Here is a 27822-nt window from a genome sequence, read left to right as displayed (position 1 = left end):
TATTTATTTTTTAGATAAGTAACTTTTAAATATGATACTGGACTTCAGCTCATTCTCACCCTGGAATCCACAAATATTAGGTGTGAGCATGGTATGAAGAATGGCCAAGTGATGAAAAAGGAAACCGTGACAGTGTCTGATGAGAGGGTGAGCACTTTCCTTGACAAAAATGGAAGCGGCCCCAGGCCTGACGGTACACACACGGGTAATGCCTTGCCATCTATTTTGTGGCATCTAACTGCGGTTTTTACATTGTACACCTTAAACTTATACATTGTTATATGTTCATCATATCTCAATTAACCTGAAAACAGAATGACATCACAACCTTTGTTTTTCCCATGAGCTTAAATATGTTCCACTGTTTCCCCATCCTTTTGCCATGAAGTGATGGGACCGGATGCCATGATCTTAGTTTTCTGAATGTTGAGTTTTAAGGCAACTTTTTCACTCTCCTTTGTCACTTTCATCAAGAGGCTCTTTAGTTCCTCTTTGCTTTCTTCCATAAGGGTGGTGTCATCTGCATATCTGAGGTTACTGATATGTCACCTGGCAATCTTGATTCCAGCTTGTGTTTCTTCCAGTCCAGCATTTCTCACTATGTACTCTGCATATAAGTTAAATACGCAGGGTGACAACATACAGCCTTGCCGTACTCCTTTTCCTATTTAAAACCAGTTTGTTGTTCCATGTCCAGTTCTAACTGTTGCTTCCTGACCTGCATACAGATTTCTCAAGAGGCGGGTCAGGTGGTCTGGTATTCCCACCTCTTTAAGAATTTTCAACAGTTTGTTGTGATCCACACAGTCAAAAGCTTTGGCGAGGTCAATAAAGTAGACGTAGATGTTTTTCTGGAACTCTCTTGCTTTTTTGATGATCTGATGGATGCTGGCAATTTGTTCTTTGGTACCTCTGCCTTTTCTAAATTCAGCTTGAACATCTGGAAGTTCACGTTGAAGCCTGGCTTGGAGAATTTTGAGCATTACTTGACTAGTGTGTGAGATGAGTGCAACTGTACAGTAGTTTGAACATTATTTGGCATTACCTTTCTTTGGGATTAGAATGAAAACTGACCTTTTCCAGTCCTGTGGCCACTGCTGAGTTTTCCAAATTTGCTGACATACTGAGTGTAGCACTTTCACAGCATCATCTTTTAGGGTTTGAAATAGCTCAACTGGAATCCCATCACCTCCACTAGCTTTGTTCATAGTGATGCTTCCTAAGGCCCACTTGACTTCGCATTCCAGGATGTCTGGCTCTAGAGGAGTGATCACACCATTGTGATTATCTGGGTCATGAAGGTTCTTTTTGTATAGTTTTCTGTGTATTCTTGCCACCTCTTCTTAATACCTTCTGCTTCTGTTAGGTCCATACCATTTCTGTCCTGTATTGTGCCCATCTTTGCATGATATGTTCCCTTGATATCTCTAATTTTCTTGAAGAGATCTCTAGTCTTTCCAATTCTATTGTTTTCCTGTATTTATTTGCATTGATCTTTTATTTGGGGGGTCTCCAAAATCACTGCAGATGGTGATTGTGGCCATGAAATTAAAAGATGCTTGCTCCTTGGAAGAAAAGCTATGACCAACCTAGACAGCATATTAAAAGGCAGAGAATGACTTTGTCAACAAAGGTCCATCTAGTCAAAGCTAAGTTTTTTTCAATAGTCATGTATGGATGTGAGAGTTGAACTATAAGAAAGCTGAGCACTGAAGAATTGATGCTTTTGAAATGTGGTGTTGTAGAAGACTCTTGAGAGTCCCTTGGACTGCAAGGAGATCCAACCAGTCTATCCTAAAGGAAATCAGTCCTGAATATTCATTGGAAGGACTGATGCTGAAGCTGAAGCTCCAATACTTTGGCCACCTGATGCGAAGAACTGACTGTCTGGAAAAGACCCTGATGCTGGGAAAGATTGAAGGCAAGAGGAGAAGGGGACAACAGAGGATGAGATGGTTGGATGCCATCATCGACTCATGGACATGAGTCTGAGTAAACACTGGGAGTTGGTGATGGACAGGGAAGCCTGGCGTGCTATCGTCCATTGGATCACAAAGAGTCAGACACAACTGAGCGACTGAACTGAACTATGTTCCATATGATGCTGCAATGCAATGCATCTCGTCAGTCACGAAGACAAACATTATGGAAGGTCTTACTCCTCAACCACATCATAATTGTGCAACCATTCTCCTGATCAGATTCCAGACTTGCCTTTTGCACCTTCCAAAGATAGTGTGGTCATCCTGTACTGTTAGCAGAAAAGAGAGAGGCAAGAAAAAGGGAGAGAAAGCTGATTAATTTTTAACACCCAGCCAGAAGACATCGAGGTGGTGATGGTGCACGCTGGTTCAATTTCCTGTCATGGACAGATGTTAAAGTTTACAATGACTTGCATTTCATAGCTCTTCAGGGAATGGGAGACTAGCGCCATCCGTGGTTTTTCAGCACAGGGCGATTTTGCCTCTACCAGGGACATCAGTCAATATCTGAAGACAATTTTGATCATCACAGCTGGAGTGGGGAAGGGTGTGCTGTTGGCCTCCAGTGTATAGAGGCCAGGAATGCTACTAAATATCCTGTGTGGAACAGGACAGCCCGCAACAAAGAACTACCCAGCCCCATGGTTAATAGCGCTGTGGTTGAGAAACCCTGAGTAGAGAAAGGGTTATTGCAAGGGATTTGGTTGTTTTTTCATGGCCCGCCTCCTAAATTCCATGCTCAGGAAAATGACTTAAGAATATTGTCAAATACCCGTATCTATACATTTACTTTCTCCTCATTGCTTAAACTACAAATATAATTTTGAGAGACCGCAAATCTTCGGGCATGCAGTAACTCATTCTGGACGCCAGGGGTCCACCCTACATTGTTCTATTAGTGAAGGCAATCCTGAACCTGTTTAATTCACCACCCAGCCTAAAAATATATATGGAGAGCGATGCTGACACCAAGCCGTAGGTATATCTTGGATCAGGAAGGACAAAGGGCATCTCTCTCAAAGGTGATCCCAGAACTGTGGTCCAGCTATTAGGAAGGGAGGTCCAGTGGCTCTGCCCCATTTCCAAGGACTTTCTGGCCCACAAGTCCCCACTTCCTTCCAAGCCTCCTACCAAAGGCGTAGGACCACAGTTAGAGTCTTTAGAACTGGACACACAGAGCGGTATAAATAATAAGCTTTAAGGGAGTCTAGTGAAACAGTGAAGGAGGAACTGGGCTCAGAGTCACAGACAGCAGGAATGTATAAAGGATAAGAGGAGGAGCCCAAACACTCAGATGAGAACCAGGAAAGCTACGGGGAGCAAGAGGGCAAGGTGAGGAAGAGGAGGAAGGAACAACCTCGAGAGGAAGAGGGGATGTGCACATAAGAAGGAAAGGAGCAGCTAAGGGCGGGAAGGCGTGACACAGTGAGGAGGAAGGAAGGGAAGGAACAGAGTCCTAGGCTGGGGGACTAGCGTATGCAAAAGCATGAGAGAGATGCTACAGTGGCCAGCTGAGAATGAATGAAAGCACATTTTCAGTGGTGGAAGGAATGAGCAGTAAGATGAGTTAGATCTCTGTATGAGTTCCGTATAAAGCTTGAACAGTTGCTCCAGCTGAAGAATGGAGAAAAGATTTGAGGGGAGTAGGGCAAGAGACAGGGAAGAAATTCAGTGTCCTGGCTCAAGTTGGAACAGAAGAGAAGTGAACAACTTCAAGCAATACTCTGGAAGCAGAATTGTTAGGACTGGTGATTGAATGGACAAGAGAGAAGAAAGAGGCAAGAATGACATCCAATGTGGTATATATGGACAATGGAACAGTGAAACGATGCCATGTGCAGCAACATGGACCAACCTAGAGATTATTGTAGTAAGTGAAGTAAGAGAAAGACAAATATATCACTTATATGTGGAATCTTTAAAAAATGATACAAGTGAACTTCCTTTTGAAACAGACTTATAGACACAGAAAGCAAACATGGTTACCAAAAGGGGAGGGATAAAGCAGGATGTTGGGATTAATATATACACACCACTATATATAATATAGATTATCACAGGAACCTACTGTATAACACAGGGAACCCTACCCCATACTCTGTAATAAGCTATATGGGAAAAGGATCTGAGAAAGGATATGTGTGTGTGTGTGTGTGTTTTTGTGTGTGTCTGTGTGTGTCTGTGTATATATACACATATAACTGAATCAGTTTGCTGTACACCTGAAACTAACATAATATTGTAAATCAACTATACTTCAACTTAAATAAAAATAATACTTTGACAATAACACAGAAAATTAGAAATATATTTTTTCAGAATGCCAGAAGATGTACATTAAAACCAGAAAATTCATTATGGAAAACAAATGTTGTTGATCTTATGTCTGAAAATATAAAAGAAAAAAAAAAGAATGCTATACAGGATTTGCACACGGACCACTGTTTGGATGGTGGAGCTCTTCATAGAACTGGGGGGCACACAGGCAGGGGACCACGCTGGGGTGAAGTTGCCCATGTTGAGTGTGAGGTGCTTGCAGGATATATCCTGGTGGAGCCCCATGAGAAAAAGCTCCGGATAATTATCTAACGCCATGGTTCTCAACCTTCACAGTACATTAGAATCACAAACAGCTTCAAAACCCATGACATGCAGAACTGAGCCGAGGCCAATGAAATCAAAGTCTGTGAGGGAGGGCTCTGGTCATGGGTCATTTTTAAACAGGTGATGATGTTGGGCAAACTAACGATAATGGTCTTCACTGCAGGGCTAAAGGATATAAAAACCTTCCCTCCTGTTCGCCACTCTTGGTATCTACATGGTGAAAGAGGAATAATGATTCTTAGATGCTCACAGGAGCGTTGTGAGAAACAATTACCATTTGGAAAAGCTTTGAGAGCCACGGATAAAAGACAACAGGATTCCTTTAAGCTTTACTTTTACAGGTTTCGCCTGCTTTTCCTCATGATCTCATCTGTGGTTCCGTATTAGTGAGAGGGAGGGTTGGGAGGATCGGGATGGAAGGTCAGGGCAAACTGCAGTGAGGGGTTGTGTAACAGAGGCAGACGGTTTCTTTGGTGACTGACCACTTCCCATGCAAATGTAACTCCCAGGGCCACATGGAAATACAAGAAGGCCTATGAATACTTTCGGAAGAAATTACTGTTGGAAAAATCTGGGGGTTCTGAAAAAATTTTTTTTAATGTTTAATTACTGTGAATTTCAAGGTGCTACAAGATTTGCAGTGAGACTTCCCTCGTGGTCCAGGGGTTGAGAATCCACCTGCCAATGCAGGGGACATGGGTTCAATCCCCAGTCTGGGAAGATCCCACATGCTGTGGAGAAACTAAGCCCATGCGTACAACTACCGAGCCCAGGCACCTATCGCCCGGGCTCTGCAACAAGAGAAGCCATCACAGTGAGAAGCCGGTGCGCCGCAACTAGAGGAGCCCTCTGCTCGCTGCAAACAGAGAAAGCTTGAGAGCTGAAGACCCAGTGCAGACAAAAATAAAATGAATAAAAAATTTTAAAAGAACCTTAAAGGAAAAAAATAAAAATTAAAAATGTGCAATAAGGAGCGTTCCTTTCCCATAAACACACCTTCAACACTCAAAGTGTAGCTTACACAGAGTGAGTGGTTCTCTCTCTCAGGTTATCCATGGCTCATTTCTCACCATGAGCTCACTGGGAATGTTGACAGAGTCCCCCTAATGATCTAACGGTACTGAGTCACTGACTATATTGTCAAGGCCATGAATCACACCACCACTCTCCCACCATCTAAGAAATTCTGACCTCCAACTGCCCACTGACACCTGATGCAAGACAAGATAAAAAGAAGTAACTGCTTAAGAAATTCTTTGGATTTTTTTTCTCTTTAGTGCTAACGATGTGCATGTGTGTGTTAGGCCCCCAAAGTGAAAGTATCTGAACTGGCATGAAGCAGGATCACTGCGCTTTAGGTCACTGAGTGCAGGTAAGATCCTAAACCTATAGGATTATGATCAGACAAGGAATGAAATAAAGGCATAATTAAGACTTGGAATATAATTCCTCAAATAGCTGTTGTCCAGTTACTTTAATGACTGTCTGCCAGGCTCTTGGAGAGAAAATGTTCAGATGGCTCTGAGCCTTATCAGCAGGGTGAAAAGTTGCATCCAATAAATGAAAAGCTGCTTTGCTCACCCACTGACCTCTGTGTTCCACCAGGGGCCTTGAAAAAGCTCTCTCTACCTTGCAACAGTTCACAACCAAAAAAAAAAAGGTTTGTCTAATAGATTTGGACAGGTTTCTTCACACATCCATTGTGTGCAGTCACGGGACTGGAAGATATCTCGGATCTTGGAGTTATTCTGAATCTGGTCCACTCCTTTTATAAATGAAGAAACAGAGGGCCAGAGAGAGGACTGCCTTCTTAATCACAAGGCTTTCTAGAGTCTCCTGGGTTGCAAACGGTTCTTTATTCCTGTGAACTTTCTGAAATCACTAGTATGTGTCTTTTCTTATTTTAGCTCTAGCGCTCTAATCTTGGATGAAGGATGGCTTTTGCATTCAATTTCACATATTTTTCTTTACGGAAAATGAACCACATCTAGCAATTCCACTCCTTGCCATCCCACCCTATCACTGCCAACATTTAGAAGCGGTAAAGGAATCTGAAAACTTTTAGTCTATTTTGCCTTTAGGCAGATTGACTCCAAAACAATCCTAATCAGATGAACACATTTTTCAATCTTAAAAATATCCACTGATGAAAATATGGCATTTTCCTTCTGGAAACTGCCGCTATTTGTGCTTTTGTTTACTGAAAGAGTGTCACTGACCACCACCCTCCTCCCCCACAATGGCCACAGAGCATGAACTCCAAGTCTCTTTCCAGAGGTCAGTTGGATCCAGTCTGTATGAAGAAATTGACTTCCCTTGTGAATTTCAAGATAAACAGGGCTGCAAGCTCTGACTGTGGTTTTTTGCATAGCACAGCTATGATTTTAGTCCTCCCCTCAGGATGCTAGACAAAATTATCTCTCCGGTCCATTTGTTTCCCATTTAGCTGAGGGGACTGGCCATCACAAGAGACCATCCAGACCAACTCTCAAACAGAAAGTCATTTCTTTTCCCTAACGAAAAAGATCTCCCCAGGCAAAGCCTGCAAGACCACCCTTAGAAACACATTTTTCCATCTCATCCCAATTTTTCTAAGTCCTTCGTGAAGGAATTAAAAAGGTTTTCTTTTTCACCCCAAGTTGAAAGAAAGCCCTTCTGAAGGTTTTGCCACTTACTTTGATATAGGGGTGCTTTGCACACGTTGTGCCCCACACATGGGAACACCGCTCCTCTTTTCTATGTTCGTAGAATTCAGGATCTTGTAAGATAGCCACCCTCCGTCCTCCGTGTGTCAAGACAAACTCACTGCAGCCTTCCAGCCGTGTCTTATCATCTGCAGAGACGGGCAGTACTATAGGGATGCTCATGTTGATCACTCCATCTGTGGAAAGAGCCCATGATGTGTGAACGTGGGGTACGAGGCATGTGCTCCTTTAAAGGGGACTCCTGTGTGTGCCATTTCCTGCAAAAGGCATCAAGACCCTACTCTAACATAGCTGTGCTGCTGCACTCGTTTTTCTAGAATCTGTGAGCAATCCTTTGAGAAGAGGCTTCTCAAAGCAAGAGATGGAGCGTTTGTGAAAAGTGAGCTGTTTCAGATTGTGGAGATGGCTTCAGTCAGTGACTTGGAGGCCCAGGAGGGATTGTCTCCCTTCTGAGTTCCCTTTGGAAAGTTCCGTCCTGACTTCCACACACTAGGGAGCTTAGTCTTCAAAAATCCAATTAGACCAAATAAAGGCAATGCCCGGTGTCTCTGTGAATTCTGCACCTGCAGATTAAACCACCTTGCAGATAGCAAGCCTTATACAGGATCCACCTTTGGTTGAATCGTGGATGAGGAATCCACAGATACAGAGGCTGGACCATGGGGCTGGAGCATGCACTGGATCCTGGAACCAACCCCCTGAAGATGGGAAGGGAGGACTGTGATTCCTTAATAAAGCCAGAGAACGTAAGAGAGATTACACAGCTGTTTCCCCGCTTTTGTAATGGTGCCCCAACACTCCAGCAAGTATGTCAGACTTTCTGTTGTACTTACAGTGAGAAAATGGGGGCACAGAATTAAGGGTGTAACGCTAAAGAGTATTTGGGCAATTTGGGGGGTGTTGCCAAGTTCAAGACTCAGAAGGGAATGAAAGAAAGGTGAGTAAAGAAAACATCAACTTGTTACCAGTTTAAGCTTGACTGCTCCTCAGATCAGTCTATGAGAAATGAGTTGTTGGGGCAAGGAATGGCAACTTTATTTGGGAAGTCAGCAGACCAGGAAATTGGTAGACTCGCGTCTGAGAGAATCATCTTTCCTGAATCCAGGCTTTTTTTATACCCAAAGGGGAGGGGATAAAGTCAAACATTTCCTAATTCCAGTCAGACTCCCGAGGGGATGTGTTAATATCTCCCCCACTGCAGCCATCCTCAGGTGGGCCTAGTCAGGATGTTTCCCATGAGCTAAACTAAGGTATTTTAGCTTAAAGGTATTTTAGCTAAACAAAGGTATCTCATGTGAGCCAGGGTTCCCAGAGATGGGGCTTTATGTATAATGTAAGCTTATGGGCAACATCCCCTTATTGATAAACTTGTAAAAAAAAAAAGCAATAGATATATATATGGAATTTAGAAAGATGGTAATGATAACCCTATATGTGAGACAGAAAAAGAGACACAGATGTATAGAACAGTCTTTTGGACTCTGTGGGAGAAGGCGAGGGTGGGATGATCTGAGAGAATAGCATTGAAACATGTATATTATCATTTGTGAAACAGATCGCCAATCCAGGTTCGATGCATGAGACAGGGTGCTCAGGGCTGGTGCTCTGGGATGACCCAGAGGGATGGGATGGGGAAGGTGGGAGGGGGGTTCAGGATGGGGAACACATGTACACCTATGGCTGATTCATGTCAGCATATGGCAAAAACCACTACAATATTGTAAAGTAATTAGCCTCCAACTAAAATAAATAAATTTTGAAAAAAGCAATAGAATACAAAAGTTAAAGAAACAGATCAAATACGGAGATATGGAGTGAGAGGTGTTCTTTCCCATTACAAACTCAGGAATTCAAAACAGGAGGCAAATACTGTTACCTATGGATTGGAGGAAATGTACCATAGATTAATGAAGTCTGGTAAATCCTGTCAAAATCTAACTTTAGACTATCTCTGATAGAGGTCTGAGGTCTGAATTCTGTCCCCTCGGGGCATAATACTCTCCTGTTAGCTATGAAACAAAAGTTTCCAGGCATATCACTTTGCACATTTAAAATACTGCCTAAAAGTTACTAGGACATAAGGAATGTCACCAGATATAGATGGTAACTTCCGGCAATAAAGACATTATGTCCATCATAAAATCCTGCAATCTGCTCTGGGTGCCTTCTAAACAAGGAAGATAACCGCACAGTAATGATTTTTGTTGCTCAAACAACTCCTCTGTTTCAAAGTTCAGAGACAATAAAAGTAGTCCGAGCAAGCCCTCTACAGAGAGCGCTAAACTCAAAGCCAAGTAATCGCTATTTATTACCTGTGTCACTCACCTTCTCTGTGCTCAGTTTCTCCACTTGGAAAACAGTATCACAAATAATAGGTACATCCCTGGGTTACTGGGAAGAGCCATACTGTAAAGCACTCTATTAATTTATGAGGAAAGATCATTAAGCCCACCGCATAGTATAGTTGATAAAAAGAGGAGGCCTGCAAAGAAACACACCTTCGAGGATGCCGATGATCTCATTAGAAATCATGCTTTCTGTGGGTTGTGGATTACTGACCACACTGCTTATGAAGAGCAGCTTGATTAAAATAAAGTAAAACAAGACGCAAAGCAAAAGGCCGGCAGTGCGCTGGAGGAAGCCCAGCTTTGCCTGCAATGTGCTTGCAGCGCTGCCTTCCACCAGCGATTCTGGGTTGAATTCCAAAGAACGCTCCACCCTTCTGTTGCCATTGCCTCTTCTGGTCCACTAGATTCCAGCCCAGAGTAGCCTCTGATCCACCTTCATCTTGGCCTTGACTGAAAATCCCAACTAAGGACACAGCTCTCCCTGATAGGTTGTCAAGACAGCTAATCTGTGGGATGTTGTGGAAGGGAGTTCTACCAAGGAAAAATGCCAACTGATCTCATGCACCTGTAGGTATAACTCCACACAGGCAAAAAATTTGCTGTCGTTTCCCTATCTTAATCAACTTCTCCATTGATAACACATAAAATTATCCTACTATTTAACTCTGTGCTGAAATATCCTCTATAGCTTTAGACATTGACTTGGGTTTTCAGTCCTTTTCCATTATGTGCTTCAACTCTGGTGGGAACCACCCTGATTATTTTACTGTGGTATAACTCACTGTGAAAAACAATATCCTGGTTTTTTAGCTATAGTTAGTCCAGCACTTACTTCATGTTTAACTGAATAATTTTGCTTTTGCTTTAAATAATTGTCAAGCTTGTTGTTTTAACCTTGCAGATATGCTTATCATTTGTTTGGCACTGTTTCTAGGCAAAAACTAAAATGCTTTTTATTGACTAATCTTTTTTCAAGGAAAAATAACAATGATGAAAATAATACTCAAGATAAATGATATCTTCAGAATTTTACCTTTTTCTTCTGGTACAGTACAGACATTTACAATCACAATGGGCATGTATTTATTACCAGTCTTATAACTATCAATCATCATATCTTGAAATTAAATTCATGCATAATCACTTATCACAAACAAATGAAATACAATCACCCACAATCCAACCAGGTGCATCCATTTTAAATTGCCTCTAAAACTGACTTACCTTTCATCAATTAAAAATGTTTTATAAATGCAATGGGAAAAAAATTCCAGATTTGTGAAACTAAATGAGGACAAACACTCAGTAGAAGTAATTAGCAGAAAGAATAATAAATTTTTAAAATCTCAAGAACAAATATGCAATAAAAATTTAGAAGCAACTTTACTTTTGTCAGCTGAATACATTATAAACAACAGCTGCATCTGATCCAGAAATTTCCTGTTACTTGGACCCCTATCAACAGAAGGCAGTATTATTCTTTCATAACTGGTTGGATCATGAACTGTTAGCAATTCCAACTGTTACATTTAGATTTTTTTTAAGTCATGTCCTTACCATTTCTAGTTAATATAACACATCTAATTATAATAATTTAACTACTTGGGAAGTTAAAGTACATACCAGGAAGGAACATGCCTAGAGAAATACAAACACAGTTAAGAAAAATATTGTTTTCAACTTTCCATCAAAATAATAGTAAAGCAACAATGTCAAAGAATAAATTCCTATTATGAAACTTTATACATACAACATACAAATTACTGAGATTTTTGCTACAGCCATTTCTAAAAATAGAGAATATAAGACAGCAAAAAGCTGGAGAAAACAGAATTTGTACTGAATACTGTCCAATACAATCCAAAAGTATTGTTTAAATGATTATGTTTTTAAATAATTATATGTCAAAAGCCCCTCCAACTTCAGCAAGTAGTTGTCTCTTATAAATCAGTGATGTTATAACTACTGTCACCCTTTGGGAAGTGTGGAGGCAAGCTGCTCTAGAATATCCTAGAATTCCAGATGTTTGGAGGACATGAAAGTATGCCCAGTAGAAAAAGTACAGATATAGAACCAGGATAACTTGCATTTGAATCCAGACTTTAAGTGCGTTATTTAACCTTCCCAATACTATTCCCTCATATGGACAAAACACCTTCACAGTGGCATTAATCCAGATTAAACGTGATGTCCAATGTCAAGCACCAGGGTCAGAACACTTTATGTGCTGAATAAATGCTGGCAATATGTAGGAAAGCTCTCAAGCTCTGCCTTAGAAAGTCAAAGCCACAGAAGACTTGCCATTAAATGAGCAGGTCACACAAGGCTGCCAAGTCTTAAACCTACTTGGACACCACCAGTCAAGAATATAAGCTTAAGGTTCCATTTGTAAATTTAGATGTGACATTTATCATTGGAGAATCTGTGACAACCTTGAAACTATATATCCAGTGAGAAATAAAGTGATAATCAGTGTTTTCACTGACGTGAAAACAGATCCTTGAGTAATACAAGGAGTAACTCATATAATCATCAAAAACACTAAACAGTGATTTCTAATTTTGCTTTTGGACGGAGTACACTGGACTAATTTTTTTTAACTATGGGAGAAATTGTGAACATTTGAGGGAATTAAAACCAAAAAATAGTTTTGGGAGACAGCGTCAGAATAGAAACCTTACTTGCAGACTGCTAAGTGATCAAGATGTGCGATTGTTTAATGGTGGATGAAAATGGCCACGTCTGTGACTACAAAAGTTATTTCAGATTTTCAATGGCGGTGACTCAAGCTTCCATAAGCTGCTTAAAATGAAATGATATTCGTTTAATAGTATCTCGCCCAACCTTCTGATATAGAGACACGTCATTTTTGAAATCTAACCCTGTCTACTCAGTCCAGCAGCTTCCTTGGTGGCTCAGGTGGTCAAGTGTCTGCCTGCTATGTGGGAGACCCGGGTTCGATCCCTGGGTTGGGAAGATGCCCTGGAGAAGGAAGGAGCCTGGTAGGCTACAGTCCATGGGGTGGCAACGAGTCGGACACGACTGAGTGACTTCACTTTTCACTCAGTTCAAAATCCATCGAGCCAAGCTCTTCCATGAGACTAACATGGTACGGTGGAGGACAGAGTGTTTCACCTGCCTTATGCTATTAGTAAATGCTCCCAGGGCTGCTGATGGGTAGGAGAAAGGCTGAGCCCACCCCTTCTACAGGAGCAGTTGCATTTTCATCTGCTCTATACATGGCCTCAGATTTCACTGAAACAGCTATGACTTAAAAAAACAAAAAAGCTTGACAACCACTAATGTGGTTGGAAAACCCCTCCATAGAGTTCAGAAGATGAACTGCACAGCCTGACCCAGCAAGCTCATATCTGTCTTCGTTATCTATCTCCAGCAGCTAGAACAAAACCTGACATCCAAGGACACTCAATGAATATTTGTTAGCCAGCTGATGAACATCTTATCTGTGCTACTTCCAAATGGATGTGACTAGAGATAAGCCTCTTAGTCTGTTCAAGACTTTCATGTCCTTTTAATTGTGCATGGGGGTGGTGGGGAGGTGTTAATATATGGAATATATTTTATGGAATACAATATATGGAATATGTTGGACGAGGTATCCTTTTAAATGCTCAACATCCCAATGAGAAAGTTAAGTCTTCTAAGTCCCAATGAGGTAGGTACTTTTATTAACATCCCCATTTTACAGATAAGAAAACTGAGGCCCAGAGTGTTTAAGTAATGTGCTCCAACTTCATAGCTAATCACTGGCAAATGAACCCAGAGTCGGGCTCCAAGGCTCACTCTTATCCACTATGATATTCTGCCTCTACTTAGGCAGAGGTGGACTACCTATTATATCCCTGGTAACTATTTTTATTAATTATGAAGGAATTAAGGAGACTTCTGGAGAGTATGGGGAGGTTTGAAGCCTAACTGCAGCTGGAGTTGCTTTATGTCCCATTCCCTGGGCACAAGCCTAGAACACAAACATCTTTCTCAAGAAAGAACACCTGATTTTTCTTCCTAAAAAGGTTTGAAGCCCTGCTCAGTATTATACATTCACTGTGCACTATCACCATCCCTTTCCCATGTATCAATAATACCCCAAGATCTTGAAATAGATAAGTGCTAATTGATAAGGTCAAGACAGTTCTAGGAAGGAAATGATCATAGAAGGAGCCGGAAGTGTTCTGAATAACACATTCTTCCAACCTTGACAAGAGCAGTTTTCTAAAAGCCATTCAGCTTCTGCCCAGAAAGCTGCCTTAAAATCCCCTACTAGAATTTAGTGGATGAAGTCATCCTAATGTATTTCATGTATGGACATGAATAGCCACACTTTATGCACCAAGGAAGGCAGCTGCTGCAGTAGTGTTTGCTGGAGGATGGGAGGCATCCCACAAGTCAGCAGTGATGCGGAGTTCACCCTGGCTCCCCCAGGATGGTCCACGCAGCTGGTAATGGTGCTTCTCACTGTCCACTGCCTTCTGATATCAGGGCCAGCAAAGGGCAAGTGGAGATGAAACAGACTTAACCTTCTCTTGACTATGTGGAAGTTAAACCTTCATTTTTTGGTTTCTTAGCTTTCGGTAATCAATAATCCTTTGAAGACAACAACAACAAAAAAATCCTAAAAATGGAAGCTTATACATAATTGGACACATCATAAATACATATTTTCACAATATGTTTTACAAGCCAACAATTAGCATTCCTTGTTCCTGAGAAATATTTTTCTAAGAAATGTTTCTGAGAAATATTTTTCTAAGGATAAAGAGTAAGAAACAAACAAAAACCCATACCGTTTAGCAGGGTGCCAAAGTGTATAACCTGCAAGTACTCTTTTTCTCTCATAAAACCTTTGAGGGGAGTGGCCCAGCCTTCACTCAAAACTTGGACCCACTGAAGATCCAGCTGCAAAACACAAAAAAAGCAGGTGAACGTTTCCATGAGCACTGTGTTCCAGCCATCCGGCCCCAGGGCAGTCCTTTCTTACTCAGTTGAGAAGAGAATGAAGGCAGAACACTTTATGTGTTAAGCATTCCCAGATGTGATGCTGGCCCATGATTTAGGGGCTGGAGGTGTGAGTCTAGAACCTTCTATTGGGAGGGTGGCAAAAGGATTCCAAATTGGGATGATTTCTTTGAGCACTTTGGGCTGTATCTATTCTTACAATTTGTGACTGTGTTGAAGATTCACTGTACATTCTTTATTTCATAATAATTATGGTTTGGCTACACTGTTTTCACCAATATGCTAGCTATTTGATTGAACTAAGATAAATGTCCACACTTCTTAGCATGATACTAGCTCCGGCCCTAGGAGCTCCTGTAGGAATATTCACCTGCCACCACTCCCCACCCAGGAGCCTAGTCAACAACAGTGCCAGGCTATGTGTAGTCTGAACACACACATGGTTTCAAGCCCATCCCCCCTTTACCTGAAAACCCTATTCATCATTTAAAATTCATCTCAAAAATCAAAAAAAAATAAAACCCAGCTTGTGGACCATTGCTTTGAAATCTTCCCTGTCATCGCTAGGATCAAAAAAATTAATCATTAGATTCTCTGTAGTTCCTCTGTACCTTGCAGACCATTCTGTTATTGGAACTCAAATTTCACAATTATAATTATGTGTTTCTCATCTGCCTGAAGCATGGGAGAACTCAAAATTTATTGTGTAGAGTCAGGGAGCTCTGTTTATAAACTTGTCATGACTTACTACAGCCTGGGGTGTTCATGAGCTGAAGCACATTCCCAATGTACTCTGCCTCATAAAAATGTCCAGGGTTTTAATGGATACCAAGAGGTTACCACTGAAGACTTGATCACCTTGTATGAACCAACTAACCCTAATCTACAGAGTGTGCATGCTAAGTTGCTTCAGTCATATCCAACTCTTTGCAACCCTATGGACTGCAGCCCACCAGGCTCCTCTGTCCATGGGGTTCTCCAAGCAAGAATACTGAGGTGGGTTGCCATTTCCTCTTCCAGGGGATCTTCCCAACCCAAGGATCAAACCTACATCCCTTCTGTCTCCTGCACTGGCAGGCGGGTTCTTTAAAGTGGGTTCCTTACCACTAGCACCGGGAAGCCCTAAAGAGGTCAAGGTATTTGGAGGGCTGTTTGCTGGGATTGCGTCTTAACATCGTCCAGGTGGTAAATCCATGCAACTAAAACTCCCTCTACTTAGACTGGACTCTCCCTGTTAAAGGCAAAGTGGGATGTGCAGTGCAGAAAAAGATCAAGGCATTCATATCATTTTAGACTAGGGTTGCTTTTTGTTTTAATAAAACTTCTCAGTGGTCCAAGAAACACTTATATTCTGGACAAACTATTTTCTTGGCAATTGTCGACAAATAATTACTGCCCAGTGCTTCCCATGTGACGCTAGTGGTAAAGAACTCACCTGCTAATTCAGGAGATACAAGAGACGCCGGTTCAATCCCTGGGTCAGAAAGATCCCCAGGAGTAAAAAATGGCAACCCACTCCAGTATTCTTGCCTGGAGAATCCCATGGACAGAGGAGCCTGGCAGGCTACAGTCCAGAGGGTCACAAAGAGTTGGACACAACTGAAGCGACTTAGCACAGAATGCCTGTATGTTGGCATAACTGAAAGTATAACACCAACTATATACAACTGTCCTCTGCAAGTATCGAAGTTATCTTCCAGAACATAAAATTGATCAGCTGCTTTGTAGCAACTCTTGGTGAGAGATATTCTTGGAAAAGCAGACAAAAAAGAAAAAAGAAAAAAAAGAAAAAGCTGGTGAAAGCAGCTGTTTTTCTTTATAGGAATTAGATTTTCCTTATTCATACCTACCTTATTGTTGAGAGTAACTGTAAATGGATTATAATAACTGATATCAAGCCAAATTTTCCATCAGCCAGTTTGCATCCTCTTACCTTGGTAATTGATAATGAAGGGAGTGCTTCGGCCTCAGCTCGGACTTGGTCGAGTTTGTTTTCTGGCACAAAGAGTTCGTGGATGCCTTTGATTACAGTGTGGGGTACAATGTTCTGAAAGGAAGCAGACTTGGTAACCATTTGGAATGAAAACTATATAAAGGACACTTCAGTAAATAGATGATCTCTCATGACTTTGTAAAATTATTATTATTTTTTAAAAAGTTCAGTCTACCCACCTGCTTCTGTAGAAGCTCTACCACCTGCTGCATACAGTCACTCACGGAGGACAAATTGGTTTTAAGCACAAGCTCGGGAGTTTCAGGCTTTTCATAATCAGAATCAATACCCGTAAACCCTGCAAAGCAGAAGGCTGAAAGTAACATCTGCACCAACAGAACAATGTTTTGACTCAATAAGACATAGCACAGGTTGGAATAAATGTTTTCAAACATTGTAGTCAGGTTAAAACAGAAAAGGTCAAACAGCCTTCCTTGACCTCCAGCCATAGGTAAGAACACATACACCTGTGTTTTCAATAAAACCTGAGTCCAAGCCCTCTGCAGTTAATTAGAATGGAAAAGGAAGACAAGAGGGAGGAAAACTCTGAAAGCTTCCTCCACACAGTCACATACATATGTTTGTTTTAGTTGTCTGAACTTGATTGCTTGTGGCTGGGGTGACAGTTCTTGAGCAATACAAGCCCACATTTTCACAAGCCCATGGAGACATTGAAGATATTACGGTTTGATAAAATGTTGTGTGTGCTATTTGTAGTTTTGAAAAACAGTCTTTGAAACCTCAGACAGATTTCTGGGGACAGACATACAAATTGGTGGCATAGGTAAGTGGCAAAAGGGCTGCTGAACTGGCCGTCTTACCTTTGATCTCCCCAGCTCGGGCCCGTTTGTAGAGGCCTTTTACGTCTCTCCTTTCACAAATGTTTAGAGGCGCATCTACAAATATCTCAAAGAAGGGCAGTCCTGCCGATTCATGGATTTTGCGGGCATTCTCCCGATCCTGGGAAAAAATTACGTATAAGAATGTGAGAGGAGGGACTTCCCTGGTGTTCCAAAGGTTAAGAATTCGCATTCCAATGCAGGGGACACAGGTTTGACCCTTGGCTGGGGAACTAAGATCCCATACGCTGCAACTACTAAGCGTCACAACTAGAGAGACACACACCACAACTAGAGAGCCACACACCACAACTAGAGATGTCCACACACCACAACTAGAGAGCCCACACACCACTAGACAGGTTCACACACCACAACTAGAGAGGTCCACACACCACAACTAGACAGGTTCACACACCACAACTAGAGAGCCCACACACCACAACTAGACAGGTTCACACACCACAACTAGAGAGGTTCACACACCACAACTAGAGAGCCCACACACCACAACTAGAGAGCCCACACACCACAACTAGACAGGTCCACACACCACAACTAGAGAGGTCCACACACCACAACTAGAGGTCCACACACCACAACTAGACAGGTCCACACACCACAACTAGAGAGGTTCACACACCACAACTAGAGAGCCCACACACCACAACTAGAGGTCCACACACCACAACTAGAGAGGTCCACACACCACAACTAGAGAGGTCCACAGGCTACAACAAAGACACCGTGTGCGACAACCAAGACCTGATGTAGCCAGATAAATGAATGTTGAAAAAAGAAAGTAAGAAGAGGTTTCACAATGAAATTCATCACAAACCCTGTACTCTGGTCTTCCATGGCCTTAAGATAACACTAAGGTTTGAGCTCTGCATAGGTGGCAGGATATTAGCCCTTTAGAGAAGTTTCACTCTAGTAAACAACTCTCCCAAGGACTTTAAAAGAAAAAAACAAACAAACCACAGAAAAGAATCCCAACTAAAAGACAGGGCTGGCATTTCATTTGAAGGATATGTTCAAAGTCATTGTGTCTTATTTGTAGCTCACAGCAATTCTGTGCTTTAAAACAAGAGGAGTGACACTCTACCTTGTTGATTTCAACATTAAACACAGAAAACCTGATGCCTTGTCAATGAACTGCTGTTTTCTTTAGTCAGGCAAACTCTCTGGCTTTTTGGAGAAATAAAACTTACTGAGCTTTAGGAGTTTTCTTGTTTAAATTTTTCTTCCTTTCAAGTCTGGCCAAGTGTACCTACTGTTGTGAAAGTGGAAGGGTTTATGTCAACTGGTGTCCTGGCATCTGGAAATGAAGGGACTCTCTTTATATAACCAATATTAAAGAGAGGAAATGAGGGAGCAAGTGAGCGGTGAGGGAAGGTGGGGGAAACAAAGCATGACATTCTCTGTTGTTCCCCTCCGCCAGCTCCTCCTCCTGGCAGTTGGAGAGCTCTGGTGCTGTGTGTGGGAATCGTGCATGTTGCCAAGTCATTTTACCTTTGCAAAAGGAGAAATGAAGCTGGTAATGCAGACCAGACCAGCGTCGGCAAACAGCTTGGCCACCTCTGCAATCCGGCGGATATTTTCTTCTCTGTCCCAAGGAGAGAATCCAAGGTTTTTGTTGAGGCCACGACGGATGTTGTCCCCATCGAGGGAGTAGCAAGGGATGGCGTGGGAGACGAGATACTCTTCCAGAGCAAAACTGATCGTTGTTTTCCCAGCACCAGAGAGACCTGTTGAGAACAGTCAAGACAAGACTGGAGATGTCTCTGTTGAAGATGATAAACAGTGATTGATTCTAAGTTTTACCTAATTCAAGAGTAATTAAAACCCTCATGACAATCATTTGACTGACCTCAAATCCAAACCATTCAAATCTAGAAAAAGTGAAATTTACTGAAAGTACTAGCATTTCTTTCACATCTTGAAATAACTATTTGTCCTTTATTAGGATTATAGCCTTTCAAAGCAGAAGAGGTTTGTCAATAGGGAGACCTTGGCAGGCTCCACACAATCCCCAGGGGTTCTGCTTTTGAGACAGGCTGGGACCTGGGACCCTTTACTAGAGTGCTTGCACCTGAACAAAGGGCTCCTGGAGCAACAGATACAAAGAAACTATAAGGGACTCAAAATAACTACACCCTGGCCTGCTGCTGCTGCTGCTGCTAAGTCGCTTCAGCGTGTCCAACTCTGTGCGACCCCATAGACGGCAGCCCACCAGGCTCCCCCGTCCCTGGGATTCTCCAGGCAAGAACACTGGAGCGGGCTGCCATTTCCTTCTCCAATGCATGAAAGTGAAAAGTGAAAGGGAACTCGCTCAGTCGTGTCCGACTCTTCGCGACTCCATGGACTACAGCCCACCAGGCTCCTCCGTCCATGGGATTTTCCAGGCAAGAGTACTGGAGGGGGGTGCCATTGCCTTCTCTGACACCCTGGCCTAGTTAGAGCAAATTATAAACAAAAAGATACAAAAAGCCCACAAACCAAGTGTCATTTCTGAGGTGCCTGGGAGCAAAAGCAGGGTGCTGTGGCATGATCCCCACACACAGCACCCCTAAGAGGGTCAGCTGATCACCTAAGCCATACCCCCAGCCCATCCTGCCCCTCTCTCCTGTCCCCTCCCCTGGAGGAGGATATGGTAACTCACTCCAGCTTATCACCTGGAGAATCCCATGGACAGAGGAACCCGGTGGGCTGCCATCCATAGCGTTGCAAAGAGGGCAACACGACTGAAGTGACTTAGCATGCAATCTGATAAATTCCTCTTAAAACACGTCCAGTTGTAGGACAGGAGAAATGAGATTCCTGAATCTCTGGTACATTCTTTTGTATCAGAAAATGAGAGAAATAGTAGAAATTTCCAAACACAGTTAACTGTATTAATATGCTGCTGCTAAGTTGCTTCAGTCACATCCAACTCTGTGCAGCCCCAGAGAAGGCAACCCACCAGGCTCCCGCGTCCCTGGGATTCTCCAGACAAGAACACTGGAGTGGGTTGCCATTTCCTTCTCCAATGCATGAAAGTGAAAAGTGAAAAAGAATTTGCTCAGTCATGTCCGACTCTTCGCGACCCCATGGACTGCAGCCTACCAGGCTCCTCCATCCATGGGATCTGCCAGGCAAGAGTATTGGAGTGGGTTGCCATTGCTTTCTCTGAGTATTAATATAGATCATTGGAATATTTATTTTAATACATTTTAGTAACACCAGTTGTATTTACTGAGAGTGTTACTAGGGACCAGGACCTCTACTAAGCACATACATGTTTTATTTCATTCACTTCTACCTATATGTCTATGCTGCTGCTGCTGCTAAGTCGCTTCAGTCGTGTCTGACTCTGTGTGACCCCATAGACGGCAGCCCACCAGGCTCCCCCGTCCCTGGGATTCTCCAGGCAAGAACACTGGAGTGGGTTGCCATTTCCTTCTCCAATGCATGAAAGTGAAAAGTGAAAGGGAAGTTGTTCAGTCGTGTCCGACTCTTCGCGAACCCGTGGACTGCCGCCTACCAGGCTCCCCGTCCATGGGATTTTGCAGGCGAGAGTACTGGAGTGGGGTGCCATTGCCTTCTCCTATATCTCTATGAAGAGGTACTATCTTCATTCTCATTTTACAAATAAGAGGCTTAGCGAGCTTGATCCAAAATCATACAACTAATGTAGGTGAAGCTGAGGCCCAACTTCGATTCCCTAGATTTGAAGAATCTGGTTTCTTCTCATTTGCCTGGTCAGTATCCAACATCCGTAATTTGAGAATAAAAAATAAAAGAGGACAAGACTTTTCGAAAGTCAAGAAAAGATGGGGGAAGTATACTTTTGAGATTTTGTTTTTCTATTCCACTAGTTCTTTTTTTTTCTTTTCAAGAGTGTTTCAAATTAGGAAAAATGGACCCTGTGTATATGGTTTTTTTAAAAAAATATTTATTATTTATTTGACTGTGCCAGGTCTTAGTTGCAGAACATGCAATCTTCAATCTTCCTTTCATTGTGGCATGAGAACTTATGTGTGGCATGTGGGGTCTAGTTCCCTGACTAGGAGTGGAACCCGGGCCCCTTGCATTGGGAGCACCAAGTCTTAGCCACTGGACCACCAGGGAAGTCCCTGTGTATATGTTTTGATTCAGAATTTAAATGAACACAAGAAGGCAAACACATTGCAAGAGGGAAATGTCTGGAGTGTAGCCGTTTTATCCACTGCTGCACAATACGTCTCTTAGAGGGAACCTAGAGACACATATCAGGCATTGAGACCAGTGAACCTGCCTTCTGGAACAAAGCAGGCTCCATACCCACTGTGTAGCCTCACCCTGGAAAGTGGGAAAAGTTGCCGTTCTAGGGATGGATAAAACCAGGAAACCAAGGACAAGTGCTACAGGCACTAGGAAATAACTTGAAAAAGAAGAACGAGGCTGCTTTAGACAGGAACAGGAAAGACTCAGAGGAGCAAGAAAAGACGCAAGGCAGGTCCTCGCTTGTTGTGTTTTTTAGAATTATCTTCAGGTTAGAATAAAGCCACATTTGTGAGCAGACAGTAACACATAAGTTGATTTCAAAACCCAGATAAATGTATCTTTGCATCTAAGCTCATCTTGATGTGAAATATTATGTCTACAAAATGAACCTGTTTTTTTTTTCTTTTGAGTCCAGCCTATGTCAGACCTGCATTTCCAGGCATCAGCTTCCTCTACCTATACTCAGAAAATATAGGTGACAGCCCAGGACTAACTCCAGCTCTGTCACTAACCCTTAGACGTGACATTCTGGGGCAATAAAAACACCAGTAAAACAGGATTCATTTGGCCACTTCGGCGGGAATGAGTTATTTTTATGCAAAGGGACCATGGTCTGCTACATAGAAAACATAGAGTTTTTCTTCTTGCCTGGATTTTAATTTTTTTAAATAAGTAAAATATCCCCCTAGAATGTTAACATCTGAAAAGAATAAAGAACATCTCTAATGGACAGCCAAATGCTTGATGTCAATTAGGAAAGCCTCATTTTTAACTGCCAGTGGACATGGAACAACAGACTGGTTCCAAATAGGAAAAGGAGTACATCAAGGCTGTATATTGTCACCTTGCTTATTTAACTTATATGCAGAGTACATCATGAGAAATGCTGGGCTGGAAGAAAAAAAGCTGGAATCAAGATTGCTGGGAGAAATATCAATAACTTCATATATACAGATGACACCACCCTTATGGCAGAAAGTGAAGAAGAACTAAAGAGCCTCTTGATAGAAGTGAAAGAGGAGAGTAAAAATGTTGGCTTAGAGCTCAACATTCAGAAAACTAAGATCATGGCATCCAGTCCCATCACTTCATGGCAAATAGATGGGAAAACAGTGGAAACAGTCTCAGACTTTATTTTGGGGGGCTCCAAAATCACTGCAGATGGTGATTGCAGCCATAAAATTAAAAGACACTTACTCCTTGGAAGGAAAATTATGACCAACCTAGACAGCATATTAAAAAGCAGGTCCATCTACTCAAGGCTGTGGTTTTTCCAGCAGTCATGTATGGATGTGAAAGTTGGACTATAAAGAAAGCTGAGCACCGAAGAATTGATGCTTTTGAACTGTGGTGTTGGAGAAGACTCTTGAGAGTCCCTTGGACTGCAAGGAGATCCAACCAGTCCATCCTAAAGGAAATCATTGGAAGGACTGATGTTGGGTGTTCATTGGAAGGATTGATGTTGAAGCTGAAACTTCAATATTTTGGCCACCTGATTCAAAGAGCTGACTCATTTGAAAAGACCCTGATGTTGGGAAAGATTTAAGGCAGGAGGAGAAGGGGACATCAGAGGATGAGATGGTTGGTTGGCATCACCAACTCAATGGATATGAGTTTGGGTAAACTCTGAGAGTTGGTGACGGACAGGGAGGCCTGGCGTGCTGCGGTTCATGGGGTCACAAAGAGTTGGACATGACTGAGTGACTGAACTGAACTGAAATGTGCTTAGGCATGAAATTGAGGATTGCAGAATTCCTTAGATCTGAAAGGGAATGTCATAATCAACTTGTCCATTCTTTCTTGTCAAAGAGGTGAAAACAGAGAACTAGAGACATTCTATGACCTGATGTAAGCCTTATTTCTCACAGATTTGTAGAATTAGGACTGACACCCAAACTTTCTACTACAGCTTTCAGCCTCCTTCTAATGTTAAAATACACATGGAATATGTATATGTGACACATAAAATATGTCACATTATTTTCCTTAAAATTGTGTCTTACCACCAATTTTTAGTCAAAATAAAATACATTTAGATCTCAACACAGCACACCTGTCAGCCATACGGTACATCCTCGGAAACCACCCCGTGTTCCAACCACCTGGCCTCTCTTATTCCTGCTCACGTGATGGGCCTGATACACGACATTGGTGGATTTCTGCTGGTTCTCCTACGAAACAAGAGAAAGCACAATAATCGATTAATAAAATAATAAATGTTATACATATACATACAATACAGTAATAGACTACATAGTCTTCCCTAACTAAATACCTCCCTTTATAACTGGCATATGTCAGGAAGCATTTAACAGGAGGCTTCCTGTGTGCTGTTTTGCACCTGTCACGAATCCTCTGTCCCTTACCAATCCTGAATATTCAGGATTAAGAGGAGTTGGCAAACCGCTCCCGGGGCTGAGGAATGCATGCATTTCCTTCACTGGTTTTTCCATCCACTGATAAGTAACTATTTACAACCCTCTTCCTTTTTATGAACCGTACGGTAAAAGTGATTATTTACAACCCTCTGTCTTTGATATGGATTGCCTTATGTTTCCTTGATAATTTGTAAGTCTGGACTTTTCATTTTTATCTTTGCTGAAAATAGCTACCTTGTAAGACAGTATATATACCCACAATATGTTGAATAAAACACCTTTGCTGCATCAGAGCTTGGGTCCCCGTGTCTTTCTTTCTTTCTTTCTTTCTCTCTCTCTCTCTGTCAGGCTAATTCTTTGGAGCACAGAAGCCTGCTGAGCTCACTTTCTTGCCTGGCTTCTAAGAACCTCTCAAGAAGGCTCACAGTGCCTTCACCCCTTCAAGAAGGTGCCCGGTGCCTACATGAAGCAGTGCAAGCCCCGTGTCAAGGGGTTTATTGGTTTTCTGCATAAACCAAGGAATATCAGCCTCTTTCTCTCTCTCTTTTACTTTCTTATCGTTAACTCCAGACCACCAGGTTATGGTCCATTAAAGGACCTCAACAAGTGGCGTCCAGAACAGGGGCCTGGTACACGTGGTAGATTCGGATGGAGTGACTCCAAGGGCCTACTGAGGTCGGTAAGTACTAAGACATGGGTCAAGCGGCTGGAAAGCCCCATCACTTTTCTACTTTACTTCATCACTTATTTACAGTGCAGGGACTTTCAGTTTCATGCCAGCAAATAGAGGCTTTTCTTCACACAGTGGTTGAATGTAACCCTTGGTTCCCTGATGAAGGTAGTTTTGATTTAAAATTTGACACCAGGTCAAAGAGAATGATGAACAGGCTGCCAGATAGGGAAAAGTATTCCGATAGATTTCTGGTCCCTATGGGCTCTCATTAAAGCTGTGATTTCTGCCATTTCAAGGCAATTCTAGCCCTCCTGATATTCGGAAACAGAAAGAACACTTACTACATGAATCTGAATTAGATGATGAAACCTTACAAAAGGCTCAATTAGAACAATGTAAAATATTTCAGAATTTTCCTACAAGCCCTTCCCCGGTTGCTCCAAGCTCTCCGCCCTGCCAGTGGGCACAAATCCCAAAGTCTCTTCCTTGCTAGAACCTAATGATTCTGGCAACGACTCCACTAAGACACTTTTTGACATTAAAACTGATGACACCTTTCTGAATAACAATGATAAGTTTTTACCACATACTCTTAACTGTAAGAATTTGCGATCTACTCATTCTCCTTCACCACAGAGGCTCTCTGAATTCCTGGCTTTGTGATCACAAGTCTCTGAAGCCAATGGTTTCATCGCCTTTCCAGTTTTAGAAATCCTGATGCTCAAGGGCACATAATACGTCAATATGAGGGTATTAACCTTTTTCACATGCAACAAATTTAAAAAGCTATAACTACGTATGGCCCACATTCACCTTTCACTAAAGCACTTCTAAATTCTATAACATCCTCTATTGGAAATTTTATTCCCCATGATTGGTGACCAGCTGATGGACAGGGAGGCCTGGCGTGCTGCGATTCATGGGGTCACAAAGAGTCGGACACGACTGAGTGACTGAACTAACTAACTAACTAACTTCATTCTCCCACAGGACGTCTTGCCCAACAAGAACACCCAGTAGAATGGATCTATACCCGTTTTAGGGGAATAAAGTCACTTACACCCTACCTTGATTTAATTGCTCTAATCATCATCAATGGAAGAAATAGGACTAAAACTCTAATCGGCTCTGATCCTCATAAAACTGTAATACCGATGAATAAATCTCTATTTGAGAATGCATTACAAACTTCGAACGATTTCCAAATAGCTTTTCTGGAATATTCTGGAGAATTTTCATTTCATTATCCTTCTGGTAAGCTGAGGAATTGCTTCAGAAATACTGAATTTATTATTTCTTGCATTGTCAGCTCACAGCCTATACCACAGGTGAGGATTTTTTTTATATAGATGGGACTAAAAACACCAAAGCTTCATTCTGGTCTCTTAAGGAATATAACGTCTTTTATACTAAATTTCATTCTGCTCAGCAAAATGAATTATGTGCTCTTATTCAAGTTATTTGCCTACACCCTTATCCCAATAATATAGTCTCTGATTCTATATATTCAGTTTCTGCATTAAAAAATATAGAAACCTCCACCATAAACTCCAATCAATCTATTATTCAACAACTCTTTTTCAAACTACAATCTGTTGTTAGAAACTGCAATGCTCCCATTTATATCACACATATTCGAGCACATCCTTGCCTTCCTGGCCTCACGACTCATGGTAATGAGCAGGCTGATACACTGGTTTCCTTTGCTACTCCGGAGGAACAGCATGCTCTGTTGTGTAACAGTTCTGGCGCTCAACACCAGCTGTGGAAAATCCCACACCGCCAGGCTAAAGAAGTGATTAGTAATTGCTCTACTTGTAGACCCGTACATCTAGACCCATCACACAAGGCATTAATCCCTGCGGTTTCCAACCGAATGAACTATGGCCAATGGACGTAACTCACTGCCCTGAACTTTCTCCCTCTTCTTTCTTACATGTCTGTATCGACACTAATTCTTCTTTTGTTTGGGCCCCACCTCTTCACGGAGAAGCTACGCAACATGTTATAACTCACTTATTAGCTTATTTTGCTGTAATGGGAACTCCTAGCTCTATAAAAACAGACAATGGGCCCATATTTCTAGACACTTTAAATAATTTTTACAATCTTTTTCTATTAAATATGTTACAGGAATTGCTTATAATCCACAGGCACAAGGCATAGTCAAACAAGCGCATCACACACTAAAGTTGCAAATAAAAAAATTTAGAAAGGGGGAATGCACAGGAACATGACTGTCTTCCTTTTCTAAAGCAGACTTTACTAGATTCCAACATAAGATATTTTCTAAACCTAAAACATCCGCTGGATCATTAAAAAAGCAAGAGAGTTCCAGAAAAACATCTATTTCTGCTTTATTGACTATGCCAAAGCCTTTGACTGTGTGGATCACAATACACTGGAAAATTCTGAAAGAAATGGGAATACCAGAGCACCTGACCTGCCTCATGAGAAGCCTGTATGCAGGTCAGGAAGCAACAGTTAGAACTGGACATGGAACAACAGGCTGGTTCCAAATAGGAAAAGGAGTACGTCAAGGCTCTATATTGTCACCCTGCTTATTTAACTTATATGCAGAGTACATCATGAGAAACACTGGACTGGAAGAAACACAAGCTGGAATCAAGATTGCCAGGAGAAATATCAGTAACCTCAGATATGCAGATGACATCACCCTTATGGCAGAAAGTGAAGAGGAACTCAAAAGCCTCTTGATGAAAGTGAAAGAGGAGAGTGAAAAAGTTGGCTTAAAGCTCAACATTCAGAAAACGAAGATCATGGCATCCAGTCCCATCACTTCATGGGAAATAGATGGGGAAACAGTGGAAACAGTGTCAGACTTTATTTTTGGGGGCTCCAAAATCACTGCAGATGGTGACTGCAGCCATGAAATTAAAAGACGCTTACTCCTTGGAAGAAAAGTTATGACCAACCTAGATAGCATATTCAAAAGCAGAGACATTACTTTGTTGACTAAGGTCCGTCTAGTCAAGGCTATGGTTTTTCCTGTGGTCGTGTAGGGAAGTGAGTTGGACTGTGAAGAAGGCTGAGCACTGAAGAATGGATGCTTTTGAA

At 42.0% G+C, this 27822-nt stretch overlaps 1 protein-coding gene and 1 pseudogene across 2 annotated transcripts in view; one reads left to right on the top strand and one right to left on the bottom strand.

Annotated features, from left to right (window-relative positions):
* The window catches only part of PAPSS2 (3'-phosphoadenosine 5'-phosphosulfate synthase 2), a 101584-nt gene that overhangs the window by 9551 nt on the left and 64211 nt on the right, over nt 1–27822 (bottom strand). Inside the window, exons 2-9 of one of the 2 annotated variants that reach the window (XM_068961222.1) lie at nt 23747–23864; nt 18961–19196; nt 17431–17569; nt 16789–16907; nt 16550–16663; nt 14445–14556; nt 11263–11277; nt 7262–7467 (exon numbers count right to left, since the gene is read on the bottom strand). In XM_068961222.1, coding sequence (XP_068817323.1) covers nt 7262–7467; nt 11263–11277; nt 14445–14556; nt 16550–16663; nt 16789–16907; nt 17431–17569; nt 18961–19196; nt 23747–23864 — 1059 coding nt within the window. The remainder of the gene's footprint in view (nt 1–7261; nt 7468–11262; nt 11278–14444; nt 14557–16549; nt 16664–16788; nt 16908–17430; nt 17570–18960; nt 19197–23746; nt 23865–27822) is intronic. The other variant, XM_068961223.1, reaches the window with a different exon arrangement.
* On the top strand, nt 133–250 carry LOC138070605 (U6atac minor spliceosomal RNA; annotated as a pseudogene).

The sequence above is a fragment of the Capricornis sumatraensis genome, chromosome 23 (assembly GCF_032405125.1).
Source record: "Capricornis sumatraensis isolate serow.1 chromosome 23, serow.2, whole genome shotgun sequence".
Lineage (NCBI taxonomy): Eukaryota > Metazoa > Chordata > Mammalia > Artiodactyla > Bovidae > Capricornis > Capricornis sumatraensis.
Note: the sequence above shows the minus strand (reverse complement) of the source record. Positions and strands in the feature narration are given on the sequence as shown.